General features: G+C 41.2%; 1 protein-coding gene across 5 annotated transcripts in view; it reads right to left on the bottom strand.

Annotated features, from left to right (window-relative positions):
- Positions 1–24318, bottom strand: part of MPPED1 (metallophosphoesterase domain containing 1) — an 83948-nt gene extending 59630 nt beyond the window's left edge. For 2 of the 5 annotated variants that reach the window (XM_081958722.1, XM_081958725.1), the window contains exons 1-4: positions 22831–23477; positions 7730–7788; positions 5406–5675; positions 1042–1223 (exon numbers count right to left, since the gene is read on the bottom strand). In XM_081958722.1, coding sequence (XP_081814848.1) covers positions 1042–1223; positions 5406–5557 — 334 coding nt within the window. In that variant the 5' untranslated portion in view covers positions 5558–5675; positions 7730–7788; positions 22831–23477. Of the gene's footprint in view, positions 1–1041; positions 1224–5405; positions 5676–7729; positions 7789–22672; positions 23478–24249 lie in introns of those variants that run through there. The other 3 variants (XM_081958724.1, XM_081958723.1, XM_081958726.1) reach the window with 3 other exon arrangements.
- Positions 24319–24670: the final 352 nt, after the last annotated feature.

Below are 24670 nucleotides of genomic sequence, written 5' to 3'. Positions count from 1 at the left end.
CAGTATCCTTCCCCTGGAGTGGGGTGGGAATGGAGATTTTGCAGTATCCTTCCCCTGGAGTGGGCTGAGAAAGGAGATTTTGCAGTATCCTTCCCCTGGAGTGGGCTGAGAAAGGAGATTTTGCAGTATCCTTCCCCTGGAGTGGGCTGAGAAAGGAGATTTTACAGTATCCTTCCCCTGGAGTGGGGTGGGAATGGAGATTTTGCAGTATCCTTCTCCTGGAGTGGGGTGGGAATGGAGATTTTGCAGTATCCTTCCCCTGGAGTGGGCTGAGAAAGGAGATTTTGCAGTATCCTTCCCCTGGAGTGGGCTGAGAAAGGAGATTTTGCAGTATCCTTCCCCTGGAGTGGGGTGGGAATGGAGATTTTACAGTATCCTTCCCCTGGAGTGGGGTGGGAATGGAGATTTTGCAGTATCCTTCCCCTGGAGTGGGGTGAGAATGGAGATTTTGCAGTATTCTTCCCCTGGAGTGGGGTGGGAATGGAGATTTTACAGTATCCTTCCCCTGGAGTGGGGTGGGAATGGAGATTTTACAGTATCCTTCCCCTGGAGTGGGGTGGGAATGGAGATTTTACAGTATCCTTCCCCTGGAGTGGGGTGGGAATGGAGATTTTGCAGTATCCTTCCCCTGGAGTGGGCTGAGAAAGGAGATTTTGCAGTATCCTTCCCCTGGAGTGGGGTGGGAATGGAGATTTTACAGTATCCTTCCCCTGGAGTGGGGTGGGAATGGAGATTTTGCAGTATCCTTCCCCTGGAGTGGGGTGGGAATGGAGATTTTACAGTATCCTTCCCCTGGAGTGGGGTGGGAATGGAGATTTTGCAGTATCCTTCCCCTGGAGTGGGGTGAGAATGGAGATTTTGCAGTATTCTTCCCCTGCCATGCCCACCAAGCCATGCCCACCAAGCCACGCCCACAGAACCCGTAGTAAAAAAAAATTGAATTTCACCACTGCCCTGATCTACAAGGTACCTGAAAAAAAGGTATCAAGGGGTTGAACAAGTGTAACAGTCTTTCATGATTATTTCTTGCATGGTACTCACCTAACCATTCGTTGAATTTTTTAACTTCACTAGGAAGTCCCAGTTCAGTGAAATCACCAGCGTGAATTAAAACATCTCCATACGGCATTTGAATTGGATCTGTTCTGGAGTGAGTATCAGACACACAAACAAAACGGGTGTACCCTGGAGGTCTGGGAGCATCGTGTGGAACAGGATCTACCCTACGTATAAAGTTTGAGACATAAATATAGATGCTTTATGTTATATTCACGTATTGAGTTGATAGCCACAATATAAAGTATCTTTTCAGCGTATCTGAAAAACAAGTTCAATATTCAGCTCAGCCACACAAATTTCAACTCCAAGAGTTTTCAACCAATTCTTAGACAAAGCAGCTGTATTACAACTATGTTTAAACTTTTCCTAATGAAAGGCACTTTCTGAGTTAGTTTTTACATCTAAAGAAGTCCATTTGCAGATTTCCTTCAAATATTTTAAATTTAAATACAGTTTAAAAATAGACACCGTGGCTTATGAGCAAAACTAGTTTTTCGAGGCAACATTTTGCAAGGCTTCACTGCCGTGCTTTTCATTAATACCGCATTACACACCAAATGAAATATCAGTACATGTTTAACTTGAAACTTAAGACAAATAGTTTTTGACGTCTACGTAAGATGTAACAAATTAGGAATTATGCATTTTAAGTTACTGTGCAGAATAATAAATTAGAATACTTTTCCTTAGAGACTTTTATGTTTCCTTGATAGAACAAAAATGGACAGTTTCATGATTCAGTTGCATGTGTGTGTTTTGTAAAGGCAAAGATCAGTCTGTAGGGTAGAGGCTGGAGTTTTGAATCCACACCCAGAAACCTACTGAGACTACATACTTCAGCCTCATAATGCCCTACTGTCCTTCTGGCAAATAAAAGAGCAAAATTGACAAGCTTTCTCCAGCAAGCTTTCTCTTTCTTTTGGAGATAAGTCAATCTCAGAAGAGATAAATAAAATCAAACACTTAAAAAATAACTTCATGTACGATATATGAAAACGAATGTACAAAAATGCAATATTTTCTGCACATCACAAAATAGAACAGGTCTGCTAGAATTTGAGAGGTAGGATGCAACCTCTGCTTCCAAATTAGATTTCATCTTACAAATAAAGAAAAAAATAAATCTTATGGAAAACAACTGGAAATTACCCAAAATTTTCTACAAGTACAAATAGTAACAGAGAATAAAGTTTATAACGAACATAAAGCAAAATAAGTAAATGCAGATTCCTGGCTAAAAGCATTTTCCTATTTCTTGAGATCCAGTGGCAGATAAATTTTGATAATGGGCATTGAGAAACGTGGATAAAAAATCCATGGTTCAGTTTTAATTTCTAGAGCAGTGATGGCTAACCTTTTTGTTATCGTGTGCTGAAAATCTGTACATGCACGCTCGCACCCATAATGCAATGTGTGCGTGAAACCACCACCACCCCGCGCACGCATGTGCACATGACACCCCCTATGCTCCCACCCCTCCGTGCATGCCTGCATGACTCCCTCGGTGCCCGTCTTGGGCCTAGTAAATCTCCCTACAGGACCAAAAATGAGCCACGGGGGGGGGAGCCTTTCATTCCCCCCACCCTCGCGCTTATGCGTGTGAGCCCCCTTCCTCCCCATGCATGCACATGGGTCTCCCACATGAATCCCACCCCCCGCCTATGCACGGCACACATCCAAAAATCAGCTGGCTGGCAGGAGGCACGCGCACAGGCACGGTGGAGCTCAGCTGGGGTGACGGCTTGCATGCCTGGGGGGCTCTGCATGTCACTTGTGACACACATGTCATAGATTCACCATCAAGGTTCTAGAGAGTAGGCAAATAATGTCCTGCCAGGTTAATTATTGTAATTTGCATGTCATATATTACACTTTATACGTGATTTCTTGGGGGAAGGGAAGGAACATTATTTAGTTGAAATTAATCAGAATTGTTTCCTAGCTGAAAGGGAAAAAAAACCATTGCTCATTTTTATTTCTTAGAAAATATTTAGTTTTATATTTTAATACTGAATTTAGTTGTTACAGTGAAATATTTTTTTTCTTTTCCTTGTGTGTCTCTCAACTTTATTAATAGTTTTCATTTTGGAGTTATGGTGCTTATTGTTACATCAGAAGTAAATCACCTTCAAGAGCAACTTACCTTTACAGACATTTTCATCTACCAAAAAGTAAAAAATAAATAAAACTTATTTAAATTACATCTTACTATCCTGTTATTCACATTGGATCGGAATTAAAATAAGTATTTTCACATGATTGCCCACATTATTTCATTAGCTCGGCCATTCTTTTGTTAGCGTGCAGATCTAGCCATACAATAAATAAGATGTTTTGTCCTAAAACAGATATCACATTAAAAAACAGAGAAAACTGATGGCAGAAATAGACCCAGTGGTCATCCAGTCTGTTCTTTGAGTTTTTATTTGTTTGTTTTCTTTTCTTTTTAATTTATTTATTGTTTAATTTTTGTCAGATGATAGTCACCTAAGTATGTCTAAACTCAGTGACTAAAGATTGACATACTATCTCTGCTGGAAGTTGCTTCCAAGCTTCCACTACTCTTTCTTTTTTTTTTCTTTTTTTTTTTACAGTATTTAGTACCTTTATTTGCAATCATACCTTTTAACAAAATTCATATAAAATTAAAACAATTCATATCTTGAAAGTGATGAAAGAAATTGACACTAAGGGGGAAAATCATTACAGCCACCTTGCATTTCCTTCATGTGGACTTCCTTTGTGTTTACCGTATTAACATTTTCTCCTGACCGATTTCCTACTCACTTGAACTTAGCAACATTAATTTATTTGTGTGGAGAGGAAGTGAATTTGGTTTTACTTCTGTAACTATCATGATGTTCTTACACATCATTAATAAAATCATTCTTTTTTTTTTATTAAAAGAGTTTTGTACAAACAGATTTTCCCCCTTTTCACCCCCCCCCGCCATACATTGTAAATCTCATACAAAAACTATACCGCCCCCAACCCCCCCTGCAAAAATTCACATTCAAATATTATACCAAATACTTTGCCCCCTCCCCTTCCCCCATCTTAAAGTAAATTACTCATATTGTATCCCCTCTCCTCCCAACAAACACAATATAAATTTCTCTTAGATTAATAATAACACATTAATCCCATCTTCTAAGCTAATTTAACATACATAATTCTTAATATAAATTTCTCCTAAAATAACATTGTTTCATTAATCCCATCTTCTAATTTATTCATACAAATATAATACCCCGCCCTCCACCCTAACCCTCCCCCACCTCCCACAGAAACCCAACCCCCTGACTTCCGCTGTATACCACTCTAACAATTCCAAACATCCCGTATATTATTTACTCTAATCATCTATCAATCTAAGCATTCTTATTTCTGTGAAATAATACTTTCTAACTACTTTTGAACTACCCTCCTGTCAATTTGAGGTTATGCCCCCGTGTTCTTAATTTTTGCTTAATTCAGAAAATCCTGCCTTCTAGAGCCTTATTCACACCCTTAATATATTTAAAAGTTTCAGTCATTCCCCCCTTTCACTTTTGTCCAGTATGGTTACCCGGTATGGTTAGCAAATGTTGCTGAAATTTTACATGGAGTTAAAATTCCTGTAATTGCTTGTTGCTACTTTATGACATGCATACATGTATACCCACAGAGTTATCCTTTGCTTTTATTCATAGAAATATTTATTTTACTTAGCAATTATTCTTGAGGGCCAGCAGTGGCAGACTCAGACAGTGGGTCTGGGGAGGAACATGGGCCAGTCCTGGAGTCTGGGGAAGGCTCTGATGATTCCTCTGCATTGGAGGCAAAGATGGGGCTAGGGCCATCCGACAGTTATCAACTGTCTTTGGAGTCGGATATCAGTGGGGCAGAAGAACAGCTGGAGCATGTTCCCAGGGTGTGCATACGCAGAAGCTACCAGGAGAAGGGAACAGCTAAGGAACAAGGACCAACTCGGGAGTAAAGATACAGGTGGATGGTGAATGGCCCCTCCCGTAGGGAATAAAGAAGAGCAAAAGGAGAGGGGAGTTTGCAGGAGACAATTAGTTCATTATGATGAAGATCTGTTCCTGACTTCTTGCAAAGTAATTGCTGCTCCAGCATGGCGTTTGGAAGATATCGGCCTGGCCTGATGAAAGTCTGTAGTTGTGAAATCTCTTGAAAGACTGTTGGCCGGAACATTGCTGGAAAGGAATTCCCTATAACCTAAATAAAAGAGGTTTTATCAGGACGAGGAGTCTGCTTCATGATCTTGGGAAGCCTAGATCAGAACAACAGCAATAACCATTTAGTAATCTGTGATACAGCCTCAGCTGAATGGTAGGACTTACATTTGTACATGTGGTGGTTGGAAACGTCCCTGATTAATGTTGTAGAAGGTGAAGGCCTGTGTTGGGTTGGAGCTGTACTCATCTACTTCGATTATGAGTCGACTGTGTTGGTGCCTTCTAGCCGTCATGATGTGTGATTGGGCAAATGCCATGCTTGTTCTCTTGCAGCAATCCTCTTCTTTCACAGAATCATCTCTCCATGTTGGCTGAAAGCATCCCCTGGTTTCTCTCTAGCTTAATCATATACGGTATAACTTCCCTTTCTGGATTCTGAAAATGTAGATGGAAATCAGATGGAAAACAATGATACTGGATACAAGGGTTTGATAATTCACCTGCTTGGAATACATCTTATTTATTTTCTGTCACAAATTTATGAGAGGAAGATAAAGGCTAACAGCTGAAGTGTCTCATTACAAATACCCCCAGTTCAGCAAGTTGATGGATATTATCTAGATTAGGGGTATCAAACTCATGTCATCATGGGGGCATCATGTGACATATCGTAACTTTTCCCCCCTTCGCTAAACTGGGTGTGGGCGTGGCCAGCGCGTGATGCATCTAGCCCGTGAGCGTGAGTTTGACATCCTGATGTAGATGCAAGGAAGAAAACAAGCTTGTTAAAGAAGACATGCTAAAACAAGTTCCCATCATTAAAAGACGTAACGACAAATCTATTGAATAGGGCCGAGGTCCCCAATCACCAGATTGACACTGGTTTGCAGCATGCCAGAAACCGGGCTGTGCAAACAAGCAAAGCCCCATCCGCAGGATGCAGGCAGCCAATGAAACCACACTCCCTCAGGTCTGTGGAAAACCTCTTTCCACGGAACTGGTCCTTGGTGTCCAGAAGGTTGGGGAACGATGGAATAGGGAATTACTTCTAGAAAACATATGTCACCTTTCAATTTTTTGCAAACACAAATCATTTAATTTTCTTCTCCCCTTCATGTATTAGAAAATGTTTACATTATTGTTCCAAATGTCTATATGACTATGTACAAAAAGTTTGTGTTTCAAAAAATCTATATTAGGTCTTTTTTCTGTATTTTATTAATCATGATAAATCCAATAATTATCTGAAATGACTAGAACCATTAAAACGTTAGTCAGATTCAGATAATAAGATATCAGAAGTATATTTGCCTTTCATTCATTTTTCCTAAATATTAATAGGTTGAATATATTATTCAACATATTATTTCAATCACCCAAATGTCACTTAAATGATGCATATCCACATTTAGTTTTGTTGAAATGATATTTATTTTTGTAAATGTTTCTATAGGCCACCATTGCTGCTCACAATTATTTTAGCTTTCTAAAAATCAACATAACTGCAATCTTTGTCTCTCAGGCAAGCCATCCATTTGTATATCTTACAGATTCTTTTACTACTTTATTTATCAAACTTTAAACTTTGAGAGATTTTCAATGAAATCGTGCAAATTCTGTGAACAGATAGCATGATGGTGATTTTATCTCATTGCTTTTTAAAGAATTCCTCCATAATTCCCAGTTTTGAATGTTTTAAACTGATTTTTACCTGTATTTCCCCATTTGCCAGAATTTCTTATACAGACTGAAAATCAGGGTGAGGGGACACTCAATTCTTCAGTTATTTATAACAACTTTAATTTACATTCAGTTTGGGTTGCAATGGTGTAGAAAAGATGTGGAGACTCTAGAAAGAGTGCAGAGAAGAGCAACAAAGATGATTAGGGGACCGGAGACTAAAACATATGAGAAACGGTTGCAGGAACTGGGTATGTTTAGCTTAAGAGAAAGAAGGACTAGGGGAGACATGATAGCAGTGTTCCAATATCTCAGGGGTTGCCACAAAGAAGTGAGAGTCAAACTATTCTCCAAGGCACCTGAGTGTAGAACAAGAAGCAATGGGTGGAAACTAATCAAGAAGAGAAGCAATTTAGAACTGAGGAGAAATTTCCTGACAGTTAGAACAATTAATCAGTGGAACATCTTGCCTCCAGAAGTTGTGAATGCCCCAACACTGGAAGTCTTTGAGAAGATGTTGGATAGCCATCTGTCTGAAACGGTATAGGGTTTCCTGCCTAGGCAGGGGGTTGGACTAGAAGACCTCCAAGGTCCCTTCCAACTCTGCTATTGTATTGTATTGTATAAGCTTTTCAGGGGGAAAAGTTACTTTTCGTATTATTTTCTAACTTCACAGTATCTCATTTCTAGGGCAAACCAAATTGCGTGCACTTAGAAGTACTCTATTTAATGAGACTTACTTGCATGTAAATGCAGATCAGTTATCAACCTAGTTTTGTGCTGTTTTTCCACAAAAGATGAGAACTTACAGTGTTTAAACTCCTGAGTCTTTTTGTAGTCCATGTTCACCTTGATGAAAGGGCAGCTTCTGAAAAACACCAAACAATGGGGGTGGGGTGGAGGATTGTTTATTTATTAGCTACAAATAGTTTATTAACAACAAGTAGGATACATTTACATTCCTCCTAAATAGAAGTATGGTAGCTTGGCACAGGAAAATCACATTTAATCCTTTCAGTTTATCTGTTCTGAAATAAGGGAATGCTGAAGGCACTGGATTGTTATATGCAACCTCCGCAAAGGGAAGGAGTTCAGCCCAATCAGTCTGTTGGTACTGGACATAACATCTTAAGTAGCGCTCCACCATCGCGTTTGCTCTCTCCTCAACACCATTGGTCGTGGGGTGGAAGGCTGTACTAAGTCCCTGTGACGACCCCACCATCGCCACAAATCTGTGCCAGACCCGGGCAGTGAATTGCACTCCCCTGTCTGAAATTATCCTTTTGGGGATGCCATGGAGTCTATACACATGGGTAATGAACAGTTTGGCTAGCTTCCTAGCAGATGGAAGGCTGGTACATGCTACAAAATGAGCATGCTTGGAGAACATGTCTATTGTCGTCCAAATGACCTATGATGAAGTCCATGGCTATCTGTTCCCATGGCTGAATTGGATCTGCCACCTGCTGTAAAAGTCCAGGAGGCTAGCCAGGCCGGGACTTCATGGTAGTGCAAACAACACAACTCCTCACATATTCCTCTATGTCCCTCCTCATGTGGGGCCACCAGAACTGGCGATTTACTAAATGTAGAGCCTTGAGGAACCCAAAATGTCCAGCCAAGCAAACATCATGGCAGCGACGCAGCAGGGCCACCCGTACCACACTTGGTACATATAACTTCGACCCCTTCCAGGCAAAGCCCTCTCGCTGTGTTAATGTTTGATTTTCTTGAAACCACTGGTCTATTGGGAGTGCTGCTTTGATTCCTCTGGAGAGGTCCTCCCCCTGGGCAGACAGATTTGGTGCCGGTGCGGCCTGTTGAGTGGCTAGCACCCTAAGGCTGTGGGGTCAGGATGATAGCCTGCACTAAATCCTCCCTTTTATTATGATACTGTGGTTTGCGGGAGTGGGCATCGGCTAAGAAGTTCTTGCCCCCCGGTATATATTTTCATTGGAAGTTGAATCACCGAAAATACAAAGCCCATCTAACTTGTTTTGGTGACAATCTTTGTGTGGTCTGGAGGGCCTCCAAATTCTTGTGGTCTGTCCAGACCTCAAAGGGTATCCCTCCCCCTTCTAGTAAATGCCACTACATCAACAGGGCCCACAGGACCGCAAACGCCTCCTTCTCCCAAATGGGCCAGATGCGTTCGGTCCCTGACAACTTCCTCAAGGTGTAGGCACATGGCTGTAGAACTCCTTCATTGTTCTTTTGTAAGAGGTCTGCAGCCACCGCCACATCACTGGCGTCTACCTGAACCACAGATGGCTTAGTGGGCTCTGGATGCTTCAGTACTGGCTCTTGTGCAAATAAAGACTTCAGACGCTCAAACGCTTACTGACACGCTGTTGTCCACACAACTGGGCTTCCCGGTTGAGGGTTTGTCGTGAGATGTTTTGTGCATAAGAGGTCGGTTAGTGGAAGGACCACTTGGGCAAAGGACGGGATGAACTGGCGATAGAAATTGGCAACCCCCCAAAAACTCTGCAACTGCTTGTGGGTTTTGGGAGCCTGCCAGCCCAACACCGCCTTCACCTTCACAGGGTCCATCTGCTCCCCCTTGAAGCATGTGACCCTATCCACCATTAAACCATCATTCCAAGCAGCCTCCATCTTTCCAGTGTCTTTTTCCCCACTTGGAAGTGAATCCAGAAGGACATTTCTTCCAACAGTCTAAATAGGGCTAATGCTGAAACGGAAGACATAGACTAACTTTATTGTCACTCTGAATGCACACTAATCAACGTACATTAAAATGAAATTTCATTGCATACAAGCTCTCAAAGGGTCACCACCTCCAATATACACTACATAAACATGAAAAAATTAATTAAGATTGTCTGACATCCTCTTCTCACATCTTGCCTGGAATTAATAAATAAATTAATTAATTAGAGAACCTTGTCAGACTGCCAGAGATTTGAATTCTTTATCCCAACTAAGATTCAGTGGGCCTTATCTGCTTAAGCCAATTTTTGCCTCTCCTGCTTTAATATTCTACCTGGCAGTATCAAAATCAAACCAAATATTTATTACAGCATTGAGTAGTTCAAAATAAAAGATAACCAGCAAACAAAATATCGGAATAAACATGGTGGCAAGACCTCTAAAAGGCTTAGGAATTGATACTAAATCTGATTCTTAAACAGTCATGGTGATCCTGTCAAGTCACAGTACAAAAACTGGGCATACGAAGAATAACAGCAGGAACTATATATGCCAGTTAGAAGGAAATGCTAAATATATCACATCTATATCTCAGCTATAAATTAAAAAAACAACAACGAAGCAATCTGAATGATACCAATATCCTTAGCCAATTTCAATAGCCCCTGAGCCAAAAGGGCTGATTTGGCCTCAGTTAGTTTGTTGGTTTGTTTATCCAATTAATTTATTATTGCAATCTACCAGGTGGTTAGCAATTAAAAAAATCCAATAAGGGAATAAAACATCCATATAGCAGGAAAAATAAAGCAAATTAAAACACCCACAATAAAAGTAACAAAATAATAAGCAGAGCAGTAAAACAAGATAGCATACTCTCAGCTGCTCCCAAAGGTCCCGTAGGAAACTCTGCCTTAAATAATTCCTAAAATGATAAAGGGGAAATGGGGTAGCTACTCCATAATGTAAGCACCATGATTGAAAAGCTGGAGTAGAGAAGGTTCACCTTTGATCGAGATCAGCTCCTGGAAATCACTAGAAGAGATAGTATATTTGTATCCCAATTTAAGAGTCCTAACGTACTATAATAATTTTAGTTGAAGTTTTTATTAAAATTAAAGCATGATGTTCTTCATGCCATGATTATTTTGAATTCTGTTTAATAATCTGATTTTTTTGCTTAATTCAATCTATCAAAATAAATTTTTACTGCTATGCTTATAGTATTCTTACATAGTCATGAGAGAAATACAGACATTTAAATGGAATATTTCTAGTCAAAGTGGCATTTCTACATTTACAAAGAATCTGGTAAGGGGAGGGACACCATTAATAAATGGTTATCAAATCTGCCTGCATTTTACTTTTACAATAGAATTTTTCAACATTCTTTGTTAAATTTTCAACCTCGGCAATTTTCCATATTTTTAAATACCGCTGGTCCCCATTAAATATGGACTTGGTTTTCAAGCATTTTTCAATAATAAACAAGCTGCCCTGTTTCCCTGAAAATAAGACCTCCCCGGATAATAAGCCCAATCAGGCTTTTGAGTGCATGCGCCAAAATAAGCCCTCCCCCTCAAAATAAGCCCTCCCTGAAAATAGTGCAACACAGCAGCAGCCATGAGGTGACCATGCTCGCTGCCTCCTCCACCTCAAAAATAATAAGACCTCCCCGAAAATAAGGCCAAGTGCTTATTTCGCGGGTCAAAAGAAAATAAAACCCTGTCTTATTTTTGCGGAAACACGGTAACAAAAACACTGAATCCATCTCTTATACTACATTAACGTATCTACAAACAACAAATCCTTACATTTCTATCAATGCAGACTAGAAATATTGAAATGTACATAGCATAAATGTCATTTTTACATGTAATTTTATTTGTAATGCTATTTTTATAATAAATGCAAGTCTTTCATTCTCTTTAATCTGAACAACAGCAGTGAGAAGAATATATGGCAAAGTTATTTTTTTAGTCCTCGTCTTTTATACAGAACACACACATATATATGCATGGAGCTAATGGACTGTATCAATAACTAGCTGATAACCCAGCGTTGCCCAAGAATTTATTTATCCTAATCCTGTATTAGACAGGAAAAGCCCTGATTTCAGCGACAATTAAATCAGTTACAAATGTTTTCCCTGTGCCCCCAGAAGCCACACATTTGTCCTCAAAAATAATCAAAGCCTTGAAAATGTCCGGACCAAATGTAATTTCTAATGTTGGATTTTCCCCCATACCAGAGGGAGCCCCCTTGTGGAATACGGTGAAGCCGTTACCATGGCAACTCCACTGCGATGTACAGTAGAAGCCATTTTATGACAGTACAGCAGAAGCCATTTTAAGGCACAACTGGCTATATCTTAACAGAACACATACCCCGACGGGTGTTAGGGATGTCTTACCCCCACAGTATTTTTTTCCAGAGGGTAAGTCATCTGTGTACCAGGTTTGGTTCAGATTGCTTGAGGTGTTCCAAAGTTATGCTGGAACACACACACATACACACAGAGAGAGAGAGAGAGAGAGAGAGAGAGAGAGAGAGAGAGAGATGATAGATATAGATGGATGGATGGATGGATGGATGGATGGATGGATAGATGGATAGATGGATAGATGGATAGATGGATAGATGGATAGATGGATAGATGGATAGATGGATAGATGGATAGATGGATAGATGGATAGATGGATAGATGGATAGATGGATAGATGGATAGATGGATAGATGGATAGATGGATAGATGGATAGATGGATAGATGGATAGATGGATTTTGAGCTGGCCACACCCACTCCAGCTATGCCCCCCCCTGAGGTCAAATACAACCCTGATGCGGCCCTCAATGAAATTGAGTTTGACACCCCAGTACTACAGGAATAAAGATTAAATGGTCTATTGGTATTACTTGTTTGCAAAAAAAAATGCTATTTTTAAAAAAGATTTACAAGGTGCATCTAAAAACGCAATGCTTTATGAGAAGTTGAAGACAAAATCAACATATTTTGGGGGGAAAGCTAAAAATAAAATAGTAAAATTAGGGTAATATAAATAATGTTTAAATTATGGAAAGCCGTATATGAAAATATACCTTAAATTTGCAGTACTGTGCAAAAAATAGAAATAGAAGTGTTAAAAACAATTGATAAAAATAAACTATTATCAATTAAGCAAATGGAAAGTAAATGAACAGAAGAGAAACCCAAATCAAATCTATATTTAATATGACCAAAATATTCATTTACTTTCACAACATCCATGACTTTCCATTTTTTAATTGATGAAAATAAACCATTAACACTTCCATTTCTGAAAACATTCCTAACTTACATCATTTTTGCACCCCTACATAACACCTTTATACAGTACTGCATAAGTCACAAAACAAAAAATTATGGATAACTTCATATAAAAATGCTGCAGACATCCATGCCCAAAATACAGCACCATTTTTTAAAAAATTATACGAACAATATAACAGACCAGAGGTGGTATTCAGCAGGTCCTGACCAGCTCTGGAGAACCTGTAGTGGAAATTTTGAGTAGTTCGGAGAACCGGTAAATACCACCTCTGACTGACTCCACCCCCATCTATTCTCTGCCTCCTGAGTGCCAGCTGATTGGGAGGGAATGGGGATTTTACAGTATCCTTTCCCTGCCACACCCACCAAGCCATGCCACTCCCACCAAGCCATGCCACTCCCACCAAGCCACACCCACAGAACCGGTAGTAAAAAAAATTGAATCTCACCACTGTAACAGACCATTATTCTATCATGACCTCATTTTACTCCAATTTTTCTACCTGAACTCCATTTTTCTGACCCAGTGCTCTTGCTTTTTATTACATCATTTCTTCCCCTTTATCTGCTGTTTAAATTAGGGGTATCCTATTCAGGTTTTCCTATATAACTTTATACTGACATGCAATATGCCTATAGAAGATGAACTCTCTTGTAAATTTTCACCCTCACGGAACCACAATCTACATCATTATCAATAATTGTAAACATCAAACATAATAATAAAAAGGTGGAAATTAAGCTCATATTTGCATATGAGATTTGCAAATCCATGAAATGCCGATAATGCAGGGAAGTATAAAAAGATGCAGATGAGCGAAACTGAAAATGCCGCACATATATAACCAGACCCATAAACTAGTACTATAAGAAAGGTTAAATTGATAATCTAACTTAATTTCAGTTTCTTGTTTTGAAACCACTACGTGATGTATCTGTTTGACTTTTAAGGTTCACTTATATGGTTAAAGATGATTTGAAACGTATTAGTAAGACAAATAAATAGGTTTTCTTACAAGTGAATGTATTGAAACAAATCTTAAGGGGTGGAGCGTAGCTTCTCCTGGACTGTTCTTATCTATGAGAAAATGGAATTCATATTAATGTTCTCTTGCCTTTGTCTTCTCTGTCTTTCACCTGGAAGCCAAACATATTTGACTATTGTAATTATGAAGCCTCTTCACCAATTGTATCCCTACTCCTTTTACGACATTGGCTTTGAGGACTACAAACCCATCTCAGCAGGTCAGGGAAGGAATCAAACCACAATTTAAAAACCTATCCTTTAATCTTCTATGGTTAAATATCTTTTCCCTAGCTTGAAAGGCTAACATCATCATGCTAGCATGCGGAGTTCAGGAATTAGCAGGTTACAATTAAATACAGGTAGTGTCAGGCCTGCAGCCATCTTTTCTGTTCTATTATTCTACTATGCATTTTCTATTGTGGGAAAATGGGAGGTGGGATTGTATGGTGTTAGATGCTAGGTAGTCATAACAACATTCTTTCTAGAAAGCCAAGGTCATCCTTTGTCTTTGTACCTCTGCACCTGACCGGAGCTGGATGGGGGGAACTGCCAGCATGGCAGTGGAAGATTGGACCATGTGATGGACTTGTGGGCATGGGGGCAAAATCTTGAACTTCAACTGGGTGGGGAAAACTGGGAAGCTTTCAGATTCGGGTTTTCCCAGAAGTGTCAACATGGCTCTCTTAATAAATTGGAACTTTGAGCCATACTTTGCCTTGGACTCTGCTTTACTTTTGGATGCCATTTGGAACCCTGACATTAACCCCAATCTCTGACAGGTAGTCCTCGACTTACAACAGTTCATTTAGTGACCGTTCAAAGTTACGACACTGAAAAAAGTGACATATGACCTTTTTTCACAGTTATGACTATTTCAGCATCCCCAAGGTCATGTGATTTACATTCAGAAGTTTGACAAGTTACTCACATTTATGACGGTTCTAGTGTCCTGGAGTCATTTGATCCCCCTTTGCAACCTTTGGACAAGCAAAGTCAACGCTTAACAGTTTCACTTAACAACCGCTTTACTAATTTAACAACTGCAGTGCTTCACTTAACAAATGTGGCAAGAAAGGTCATAAAATTGGGAAATCAACAAACCCTCACTTAACAACATAACTTTTGGGATCAATTGAGGACTACCTGTATATACATCAATACCACTATATTCACAATGCCCCCTTTAAGTTAAATGAGCAAATTTCATTTTAATTTCATTAAAAAAAACTAAATGAAAGAGGATTTTTACGTGCTGTAATTTTAAGCCGAATCTATGACTAGCACAGAAATCTACCTTCGGCCAGTGTCATGTTAGGAAGGGTTTTTAAGTTGGTTTTGTATCCTGAAAACTTACATAAATAAGTCCGTGCTTTTGATAACACTTCCACAAAATAATTTGTCCTTGGTTCCTGCTGGAGCTAAGGGAAACTCACTAGTCCCAGGGGGGTCAAACTGGTGGCCTACGGGCCAAGTGCGTCACGCACAGGGTACACCCACCCCAGCTGTGCAAAGGAAAAATAGCAAAATGTCATGTGATGCCACGAGTTTGACACCTGTGCACGAGCCCAAACTCACTGAGGGGAGGCTACAACTCAGTTTCCTGGTTCTTTTAACCGTCACAACAAACTGGCTCTCACCCTACTTGTTAGATGCAGTTGAATAAATACATACCCTAAATGGAGATCAGATCCAACATTCAGATCAAATATTTTTAGTGGCAATCTATAGCTTCTTCTCCTTAGCCTTCAAATTGGAAAAAAAGATTTCTAGCTGTAGGTGGAATTTCCATATCGTTTTGCTTTATAAAGGTTTCACCTTAAGCCACAAGGAAATGCATTGATGGATTTGTAAACCAAGTTATTGAAATCAAGCAATGGATTTTCCCTGGGCACACGGTCAAAATCCACAGATAGAATCACATCATTATAGGTATCCTTTTGACTGTTTTGACCACATGCCGTAAACACTCCTGATATCTTACCAGATAGAAATGTCCTAGACCAGTAGTGGCTAACCTTTTTGTCCTCACATGCCCCTCAGGGGATGGGGCACATAATGCAATGTGCTCCACCCCCTGCTCCCCCTCCGCCCCCACCCCTGCAAAAGTATGTGACCCCCCCTGTGCTCCCCCCATGCACGTGTGTGACACCCCCATACCCCCCATTTTGTGTTTAGCAGGCCTCCCTGTAGCTTCCTGGGACCAGAAAAGGGGCATCCCCCTTGCATGCCCATGTAACCTCCCATGCATGTGCACGCCCCCCACATGCACGGCACAGACTCAAAAATCAGCTGGCCAGTGGGAGGCACACACTCCAGTGCGTATGCAGTGGAGCTGAGCTGGGCCGACGGCTCACATGCCTGCTGAGAGGGCTCTGGGTGCCACCTGTGGCATGCATGCCGTAGGTTTGCCATCACAGTCCTAGATCTAGACTCTCTCCTTTCCATCTTGTGAAAAAGAGCATTGCGATTTCTGAGAGTCATGCTAGCATTCAATGTGTCCTTTGGTCATCTGCAATGTTCAGAAACAGAAGTTCAAACCAAAGGTTTGTTTGTTTGTTTGTTTGTTTCATTGGATTTATATGCCGCCCTTCTCCCAAAGGACTCAGGGCGGCGTATAGCATTAAGAAACACATATTACAAAAGTTAAAAGGAAATTAGAAATCATCCCCAAAACAAACCCAATTAATATAACACTAACATTTTAAAAATTAGATAAAAATTAACAGGCCAGGCCGGCTTGCTGGAAAAGCCAACTTTTTAGGGCGCGTCAGAAGGACCGGGAGGATTATGCGAAGCTCCGGGGACAGCTCATTCCAGAGGGAAGGCGCTCCCACAGAGAAGGCTCTCCCCCTGGGGGTCACCAGCCAACACTGTCTGGCTGACGGCACCCTGAGGAGGCCAACTCTGTGGGATCGTACTGGACGGTGGGAGTTGCTTCTTTTGGCCTCCCAGCTCTCTTCAGACACAGACACATCCAGGTGTTTGCACTCATGCACCTCTGCAGTCTATGAATAATAAAGGACTAAAGGTAAAGATTCCCCTCGCAGTCGTTCCCAACTCTAGGGGGTGGTGCTCATCTCCGTTTCAAAGCTGAAGAGCCAGCGCTGTCCAAAGACGTCTCCGTGGTCATGACTAAATGCCAAAGGAGCACAGAATGTTGTTACCTTCCCACCAAAGGTGGTCCCTATTTTTTCTACTTGCATTTTTATGTGTTTTCAAACTGCTAGGTTGGCAGAAGCTGGGACAAGTAATGGGAGCTCACTCCGTTACATGGTGCTAGGGATTCCAACTGCTGAACTGCTGAACTGCCGTTCTGACCAACAAGCTCAGCATCTTAGCCACTGAGCCACCTAATCCCTAATAAGGGATTAGCGGCCATAATAATGTAACTAAGGACAAGTTGAAAGTCTACGGGCCATAGATTTCAGAGATTTCATTCAGAGCTCAAATCAATGTCTCCCAAGCCAGAAAACTCACTCCCGCCTTGAGATTTAATTATTCTCACCCTTAGCTGTCGGCTGATCCTGATAATCAGATGGGAGGAGGGGAAGATCGTTGTGTTGTTAGTGGTGGCACTTTACTCATTAGCAGTTAGCTGAATTTGTTCATTAAGCTCACCTTTCCCTATGCAGGAAGCAATTGCCGCCATCTGTCTACAGCCTGGAGCTTTCGGGATCCCCAAAAGGCATTGCCACAAACAGCTAGTTAGAGAGGAATCAGTGCCTGCTTAACAAGGCAAGTCTGTTCTCCATAAGGCAAAAATACCCCTTCTGTAGGAAGCCTTCCTGTGGCTGCTTAGTTGTGTCACAATTTTATTCCCAGTGTCAGCAGCAGTGGTGGGATTCACTCACCTTCTCTACCAGTTCGCAAATGTAAGCATGCTCGCTCACTACGCATGCACGTACTGCCTTCTGCGCATGCTCAGGTGGCGCATTAAGTTGGGGTGGGTGGGCGGAGCCTCCAGCACCCGCCACTACCGGTTCGCCTGAACCGGTAAGAACTGGCAGAATATACCACTGGTCAGCAGTTTTGAATCTATTACTTTTTCTCTCTTAATGTCAGGCAGGTGTAGTTGAATTCCCCAAATTGAGAGCAAACCAAGGATGTTTTTTCCATTCCTCCAAAACTTTCTTCTTGCCAATCTTTGGAAAACCCACCTTTCTTTGGTACTATAACTTTTTACTTTTTCAGTTTTCTTCCTAGTTCTGATATCTCTGGAAATAACTTCAAGAGCAACGCCTTCAAGAGCGTTTCCTACAATTGCTCCATTACCTATTTCTCCGTACTTTGCCAAGGGTTCATTTTGCTTTATTTTTACGAGACTTTTTAGCTTCCCCCCCCCCCCCCGAAATTTCGCATTTGAAAGGAACACCAGTCATTTTATATTGTTATTGGCCGAATCCTTCGTCTAACATATTCAGGTTTTAGGATGGAAATTCATCATTTTGTAATTTTTAAAAGAGCAAAGCTCTAATTTTTAATGAAGTTCATGTGGACAAAAATAATGCTATAAGCTTGATATAACAGGATACCAAAAAATTAGTGCCTCTTTATTGGAAAAACTAAGGCTTGAAATAAATTTCCTAGATCTCTTACCAAGTACTAAAAAGGTAAAGGTTCCCTTCGCACATATGTGTTAGTCGTTCCCGACTCTAGGGGGCGGTGCTGATCTCCATTTCAAAGCCGAAGAGCCAGCACTGTCTGAAGACATCTCCATGGTCATGTGGCTGGCATGACTCAATGCTGAAGGCACAGGGAATGCCGTTATCTTCCCACCAAAGGTGGCTCCTATTTTTCTACTGCTAGATTGGCAGAAGCTGGGGCAAGTAACAGGAGCTCACTCCGTTACGTGGCATTAGGGATTCGAACCGCCGAACTGCCGACCTTTCTGATTGACAAGCTCAGTGTTTTACCAAGTACTATTTGTTATCTATTTATTGACTTCAAACTAAGTTTTACCTGTTTTTGAAGGCTTCTAAACAATGTCCAGATAGGGATAGAGTAAGTATCTCCCTTTGCCTGCATTAAACATTTTTGCTTATTTGCTAAAGCTCAAGATCAGTTTTGGAAAAAAATTGTCTCTTTCCTTATTATGCACATTTATGTAATTAAAAACAATCAGTCTTTGATTGTTTCCTATTAATGACACACAGTAGCTACAAAATAATTCTTATATGGCATTGCTAGCCTAAATAATGTCCTAGCCACTATACTTGTGGCAAGAACTGGTCCTGTTTTTTAGTCATGAATTCCACAGGGCAGCGTTGAAAATCTATAGCATAGTAGCGAAAAGAAAAGCAAAATAATTTGCGGTTGCGGTATTGGACTTTAAATTCTAAACCACATAAGCTCAGCCATGAAACAAAGAAAACAAAAATATTCATGCTCTTTTTTAAGAAGCTAATATCAACAGTAATATAGGGTTTTGTTATTTAAGCTCTACTTCTTTTACATGTTCATCTTAGATAAATCATCTTGACCCCAACAAAACTTGCTTTTGAGAACTTGTCATATGTGTGAGGATTTAACCAAGTAAACAGCAAACTTCACAGAAAAAGACATGACTTAATTTGATCTAATTGTATTTCTAAATCATTGGTAGTTCTTTCCAATAAAGTCAGTGTTAAAATGAATGCATGACCATTTAAAAACTGAAATCAGGCACACATTATGCCTCTCTCTGTGTTTTGAGAATAATCTTTGTTTCACAGCTTTAATTGCAGGATCCAATCTGGGTCAGTCACCGGGACGAGGGGTTTAATCTTTCCAGCTTTTGGACTTGTGCCCATCCTCAGGGAATTTCTCTCTCATCAGCAATGGAAAAATGATGAGATTCCGTCAGATGAAAATGTAATTAAGAAAATATTAGAATGCGCCAAAATGGATAAATTAAGACTTACTATTAAGGATAAAGAAGAAACTTTTTTTTATATGGGATGTATTTTATCAATAGATAGATAACAGAAACAGAAGTTAGATAGGAGGAGACATAAAAAGAGGAAATATTAATCTGGAGAGTTATTAAAGATGTTAAGTACCATTGTTATTATATTATTATATTATCAATTATTGTGATTGTGATGAATTCTACAAGAAATATGTGGATTATGATTGATTAAAAATTACTCAAATCACACACTGTTTTGATGGAAATTGAATGTTATACAAATAAAATAAATAAAACATGCATAAAAAAAATAATGGCGACCTGTTCAAATTGGATAGCGAAAAATTATCCTGAGACACTTATATTTTCCTTCATTCGTTAATTCTCTAAGTACAGCATAAAACTGTAGAGATAAAAGATTCCACAAATAATTCAGTAGCAAACAACAACAAACAGTAATATTTTAATATATACTGTGTGAATCTATCCCCCCGGGGAATTATCTACCATACAGCTCCTACAAGAATGAAAAGGAGGAAAATGTGTTGAATCTCTACCTAAATGTGTTTGTGCCACTCCAAACTTTTCCACAATTAATAAAAATCTCATTAAAAAGAAGTCTAATTTCGTCAAAGTACTTTAATTAGATGTTAATGTTTTTTTTAAAAAAAAATAAGCATAAAAAATTAGGAGCATAAAATTCTGCACCCTTGTGAAGAAGCCAATTCGTGAAGACGCCAGATGTTTGATCCATATGCAACGGAGGTTTCAAGAGGATGAACATAAGCTAGGAAGAATACATAAATAGGCAAAGGCCATCCTCTTTGGCTTTATAATTGAGCTGCTTAAAAGAACATTTCAGGGGCACGAGATTTTTATATTGGACACAACAGTATTTATTGCTGCATAATATCAATACTCTCATGTCACTTCCTAACCGAGGAGGGATTCTATGCCTTGAAGTCTGATGGAATGATTTTGATTATACGATTAAAATTAGATGCCACAGTAAGAGGAATTTCTCAGTCTCCTCTCTTACTGTGGCACCTAATTTTAATCGTATAATCACAATCATTCCATCAGATTCCACTCTTCTGCTGTCTATTTTGTTCCCTTAGATTCTACCAACCTCGGTTGCATTTAGTTCACTATTTTACTTTTGAAATGTAAATAAAAAGGCAACTATGAATCTGTTCCTAATTATAAAGAGTTCTAAATCCATCTAATAACATTAACTAGTTTCAAAGGGCCAAGGGCAGTGCCACAGATTGTACAGATTTTTCCTCTCTCACTCTTAGGTGAACAAAGAATGAAAGGGTTCTAGATTTTTTTGTACTGAAATATAATTGTAGTTTAATAGAAATGCAGAAGCATTCAAACAGATCCAGTTAAGATAATAATCTAATCTATAAACTATATTTTCAGATTTTGACAAGCTATTATTTCAAAATTTTGACCTACAGATTGTACTTTATGATGTATGGATAGTATCTAATCTGTCTAGCAGACATATAGAAATATATATAGAAATATTTAAGCAAAGACTTATCGTCTTTAACATTAAAACTCTCTCCTGTATCAATTTGGTCTTCTGTTACATAATAGCAAAATATGATTTAGCAAAAATAAAATAGTGACAGAAGCCAATTTTACATGTTCTTTATCTCGGTTAAAAGATTTGAATCTGTCTGCAAAAACCAAAACAGGTTCTGAGTCGAAATAGGTTCTGCTCCTGAAAATTCACCATCTACAAGTCAGAAATATATAATGATGAATTTGATTATAAAGTAATTATATTGTTTCTAATAACGTCCCATAATATATGCTATTGTTTCCTCTGTGAGAGATTTTCCAACAAGCCAAAGTACATTAAACAATGAAAGTGTTTTTCAAACTGACAAATATATTGAATAAAAAGTTATTCTATGAGTTATGCAGAATAAAAAAAGTTATTTCTATGGGTTATGCAGCTATTTTTTTTATTATGGGTATAGCTTTCCATTCTGATCATTCATTGGAGAATTGAGAAAGAATTGACAGAGCCCTTATAGAAAATATACAATATGCTTCTTCTTCGTATATTTAACATATAGATGTTTACAATGCAATTCTCTAGGTCCACTTAGAATTTAAATTCTGCTAAATTAATTAAGTAAAAAGGTTTTGATCTAAAGTGGCTGCAATGTTAGGTATTATTACTGGAAATAAGTCCCAATGAACTGCAGTGGGGTTTATTCCCTCTGAATATAAATAAATAGAAGTGACATTAATGCAGTAAAACTGCTACTCTGACCAATAAAACCTCCCATGAACTGACTTCATCTATAGAAATTAAAAAAAATGAGGCTCCCTTCATAGCTATGAATTCTTAAATAATAAAAAGCTACCTTAGAATAGCTGTAGCAACATTTTGAGAATGTCTCTCAATGACACCGTAAACAGAAAATGTAACATATTTTATGGACTTTCTCAACAGATGCTAAACTTCAAACAATAGCAGAGAAACAGCCCTTGCACATAACTATTCAATGCATTAACCTGTACATCCATCCAGGAAATTTTAAACTTCATCTTCATTTTTCAAAACACCCAGCAGAAAATATTCCCACAACTTGGAAGTAATGGTTTATCTTTTAGCTCTGGGGCTAAATTATGGTGCAGCCTTAGAGTACACTGTAATTTTACTACACCTCACATACCGCACTACACAAATTAACAAAGCTGACGCATTGAAAAAGTGCAATCCTATACAAGTCCTACAGGTACAGCATCCTCCAAAATTACTGATCCCCTAGATATCACCCTTCCAGATTCCATTATAGGCCTCCTACGCAGCTGCAAATTATTAACATCGTACATTACCTAGAAGATTCCTCTGAGTCTTGCAGCTCCGCTATGCAGATCCTTAGAAATATTGTTTTTAAAGAAAACCTACTCAACCATCCTGATTGGGCTTTTGGGAAAAGCTCCTTTCGAAAGGTGATCCTGACATGTCTATGAAGACCAAGAGAGGTACCCACCGCTCATCCAGAGGTTAATTCATCTCTGGCTTCATTAAATTAAACTTGAATGGCCTCAAGTTTTTTCAAGTGGGGAAATCCATGCCTTTCTGGTAGGAAAGAGACGCAGGACGCCTCAAAGAGAGACCAGGTTTGGGGGACTTCTCAGCCAATTCTTTTCTTTCTTTCTTTCTTTCTTTCTTTCTTTCTTTCTTTCTTTCTTTCTTTCTTTCTTTCTTTCTTTCTTTCTTCTTTTTCTTTCTTTCTTTTTTTCGTAGCCCAGTTTCAGGTGTAGGTTTTGTTGGCGTCATTGGCGACAAGGAGAGGCATCCTGTCCATCCCCAACCATCCCCGCAATCCGTTAGCCCCGAGGAACACAGCCACGTCCGCACCGTCCCCAGGTACAGCCGGTCCCACGCGAGACCCGGACAGCCAGGGGCAAAGGCATCCCACGACCATTTGGGAACGCGCGAGAACCCAGGAGAGAAGGTCCGCTTGGCGACTTGGAGACGGGGAAACGGGCTCGGCGTCCGACCTCCCCAGGACAGGTGATCGCCCCGGTCTCTTCCATCAAGAAGAAGAGCCTCTCGCATCCCTAACGCCGACGGTGGCCCCATTTGCTAGCGCAGGTGTGCACCCGGGTCCGCGCGTCCTCCCTCCCACGCGGGTTCGAGCGCGCGCGCGCGCACCCACACACGGAGGGCGTGAAGGGGCGGAAGAGGTCAAAAGGGGGCGCTTTGCCAAAAAAGGGGGGGAAGTATTTCGGAGTGTGGCGTCTCGCGTGGCCGTGGGAGCTCTTGCCCCTCCAGCCCGGGGGACCAACGTAACCTTAAGCGGAGACGGCAGAGGGGAAGGGAGGCTCCCAGCCTCGGCGATGGCCTTGAAGAGGACAGCCGACCACTCACCCACCCGGGGGGGGGGGAGATTTCGCCCAGAAAAGTTAACTTTCCTGCGAAAGGGGCCGGCAGCCTCTCAGCCCTTCCCGGCCGGGGAGACCTCCTCCCCCCCCCCCCCGCTTCCACTCCCGCGACCCTCCTCCCGCCTCCCCGGAGCTTCAAGCAAGCTAACTGGGAAGGGCGGGGAAGAAGAAGAAGCGGCGGCGGGGTCCCCTGCAGCCGCCGAGGCGGGAGAGGGGCGCTTTGGCAGGGCTTCCGCAGTGCCCCCAAGGACCGCCGCGCGAGGTCGGCGGCGGCTGCTGCTGCGGCAGGCGGGAGAGGCGGAGGGACGGTGCCAGCCTTCCTTTCCAGGGAACCGTCCTGGTGGCGGAGCTGCTTCCCCGCCTCGTTCCCCGTTTCAAGGCTCCGGCTGCCCGTCCTGCCTGCCTCGCACGCGCGCACCGCTCCATCCCGCGGGTCCCCTGCCCTGCCTTGCCCTGCCCTCCTGGTCGAGGGGCAGCCCGGTCTGCCGCCCCTTTGCGCGCCGAGGGTCGCCCCAACTCACCCTCGGTTCTCTCAGCCAGCTTCCTTCGTCCTCTCCTCCGCTTCTTTCCAAGAGGCAAGCAACCATCCCTGCCAGCCCGGCGCCGGCTTTTCCCTCCCCATTCCCCGCCTTCGCCCCCACCTCCTCTGGGCCCATGCGACCGGCGGCGGCCCCCCTCCCCCCATTCCTCCCCAACTGTTCCCCGCTTGCCGTGCCCGGCGGAAGGGAACGCCGGCTGAACCGGGCCGGGGCCGGGAAGGCTGAGAGGCGGCAGCCCTGAGAAGAACCCCGGGGCACCACCACCTGGCCCTTTCCGATCGGAAAAGCTGGGCTGCTCTCAAGAAAATTTAAATTTAAGCAGGTTATAGGCCCCCTTTTGCACTTGGGCAGGAGACCATCTGGAGATCCCTGGCCTAATAACCGAAGGCAAACCTTCTTGGGA

The sequence above is a fragment of the Natrix helvetica genome, assembly GCF_964273705.1.
Source record: "Natrix helvetica genome assembly, chromosome: 6".
NCBI lineage: Eukaryota > Metazoa > Chordata > Lepidosauria > Squamata > Natricidae > Natrix > Natrix helvetica.
This window is presented reverse-complemented; position numbering and strand designations above follow the sequence as displayed.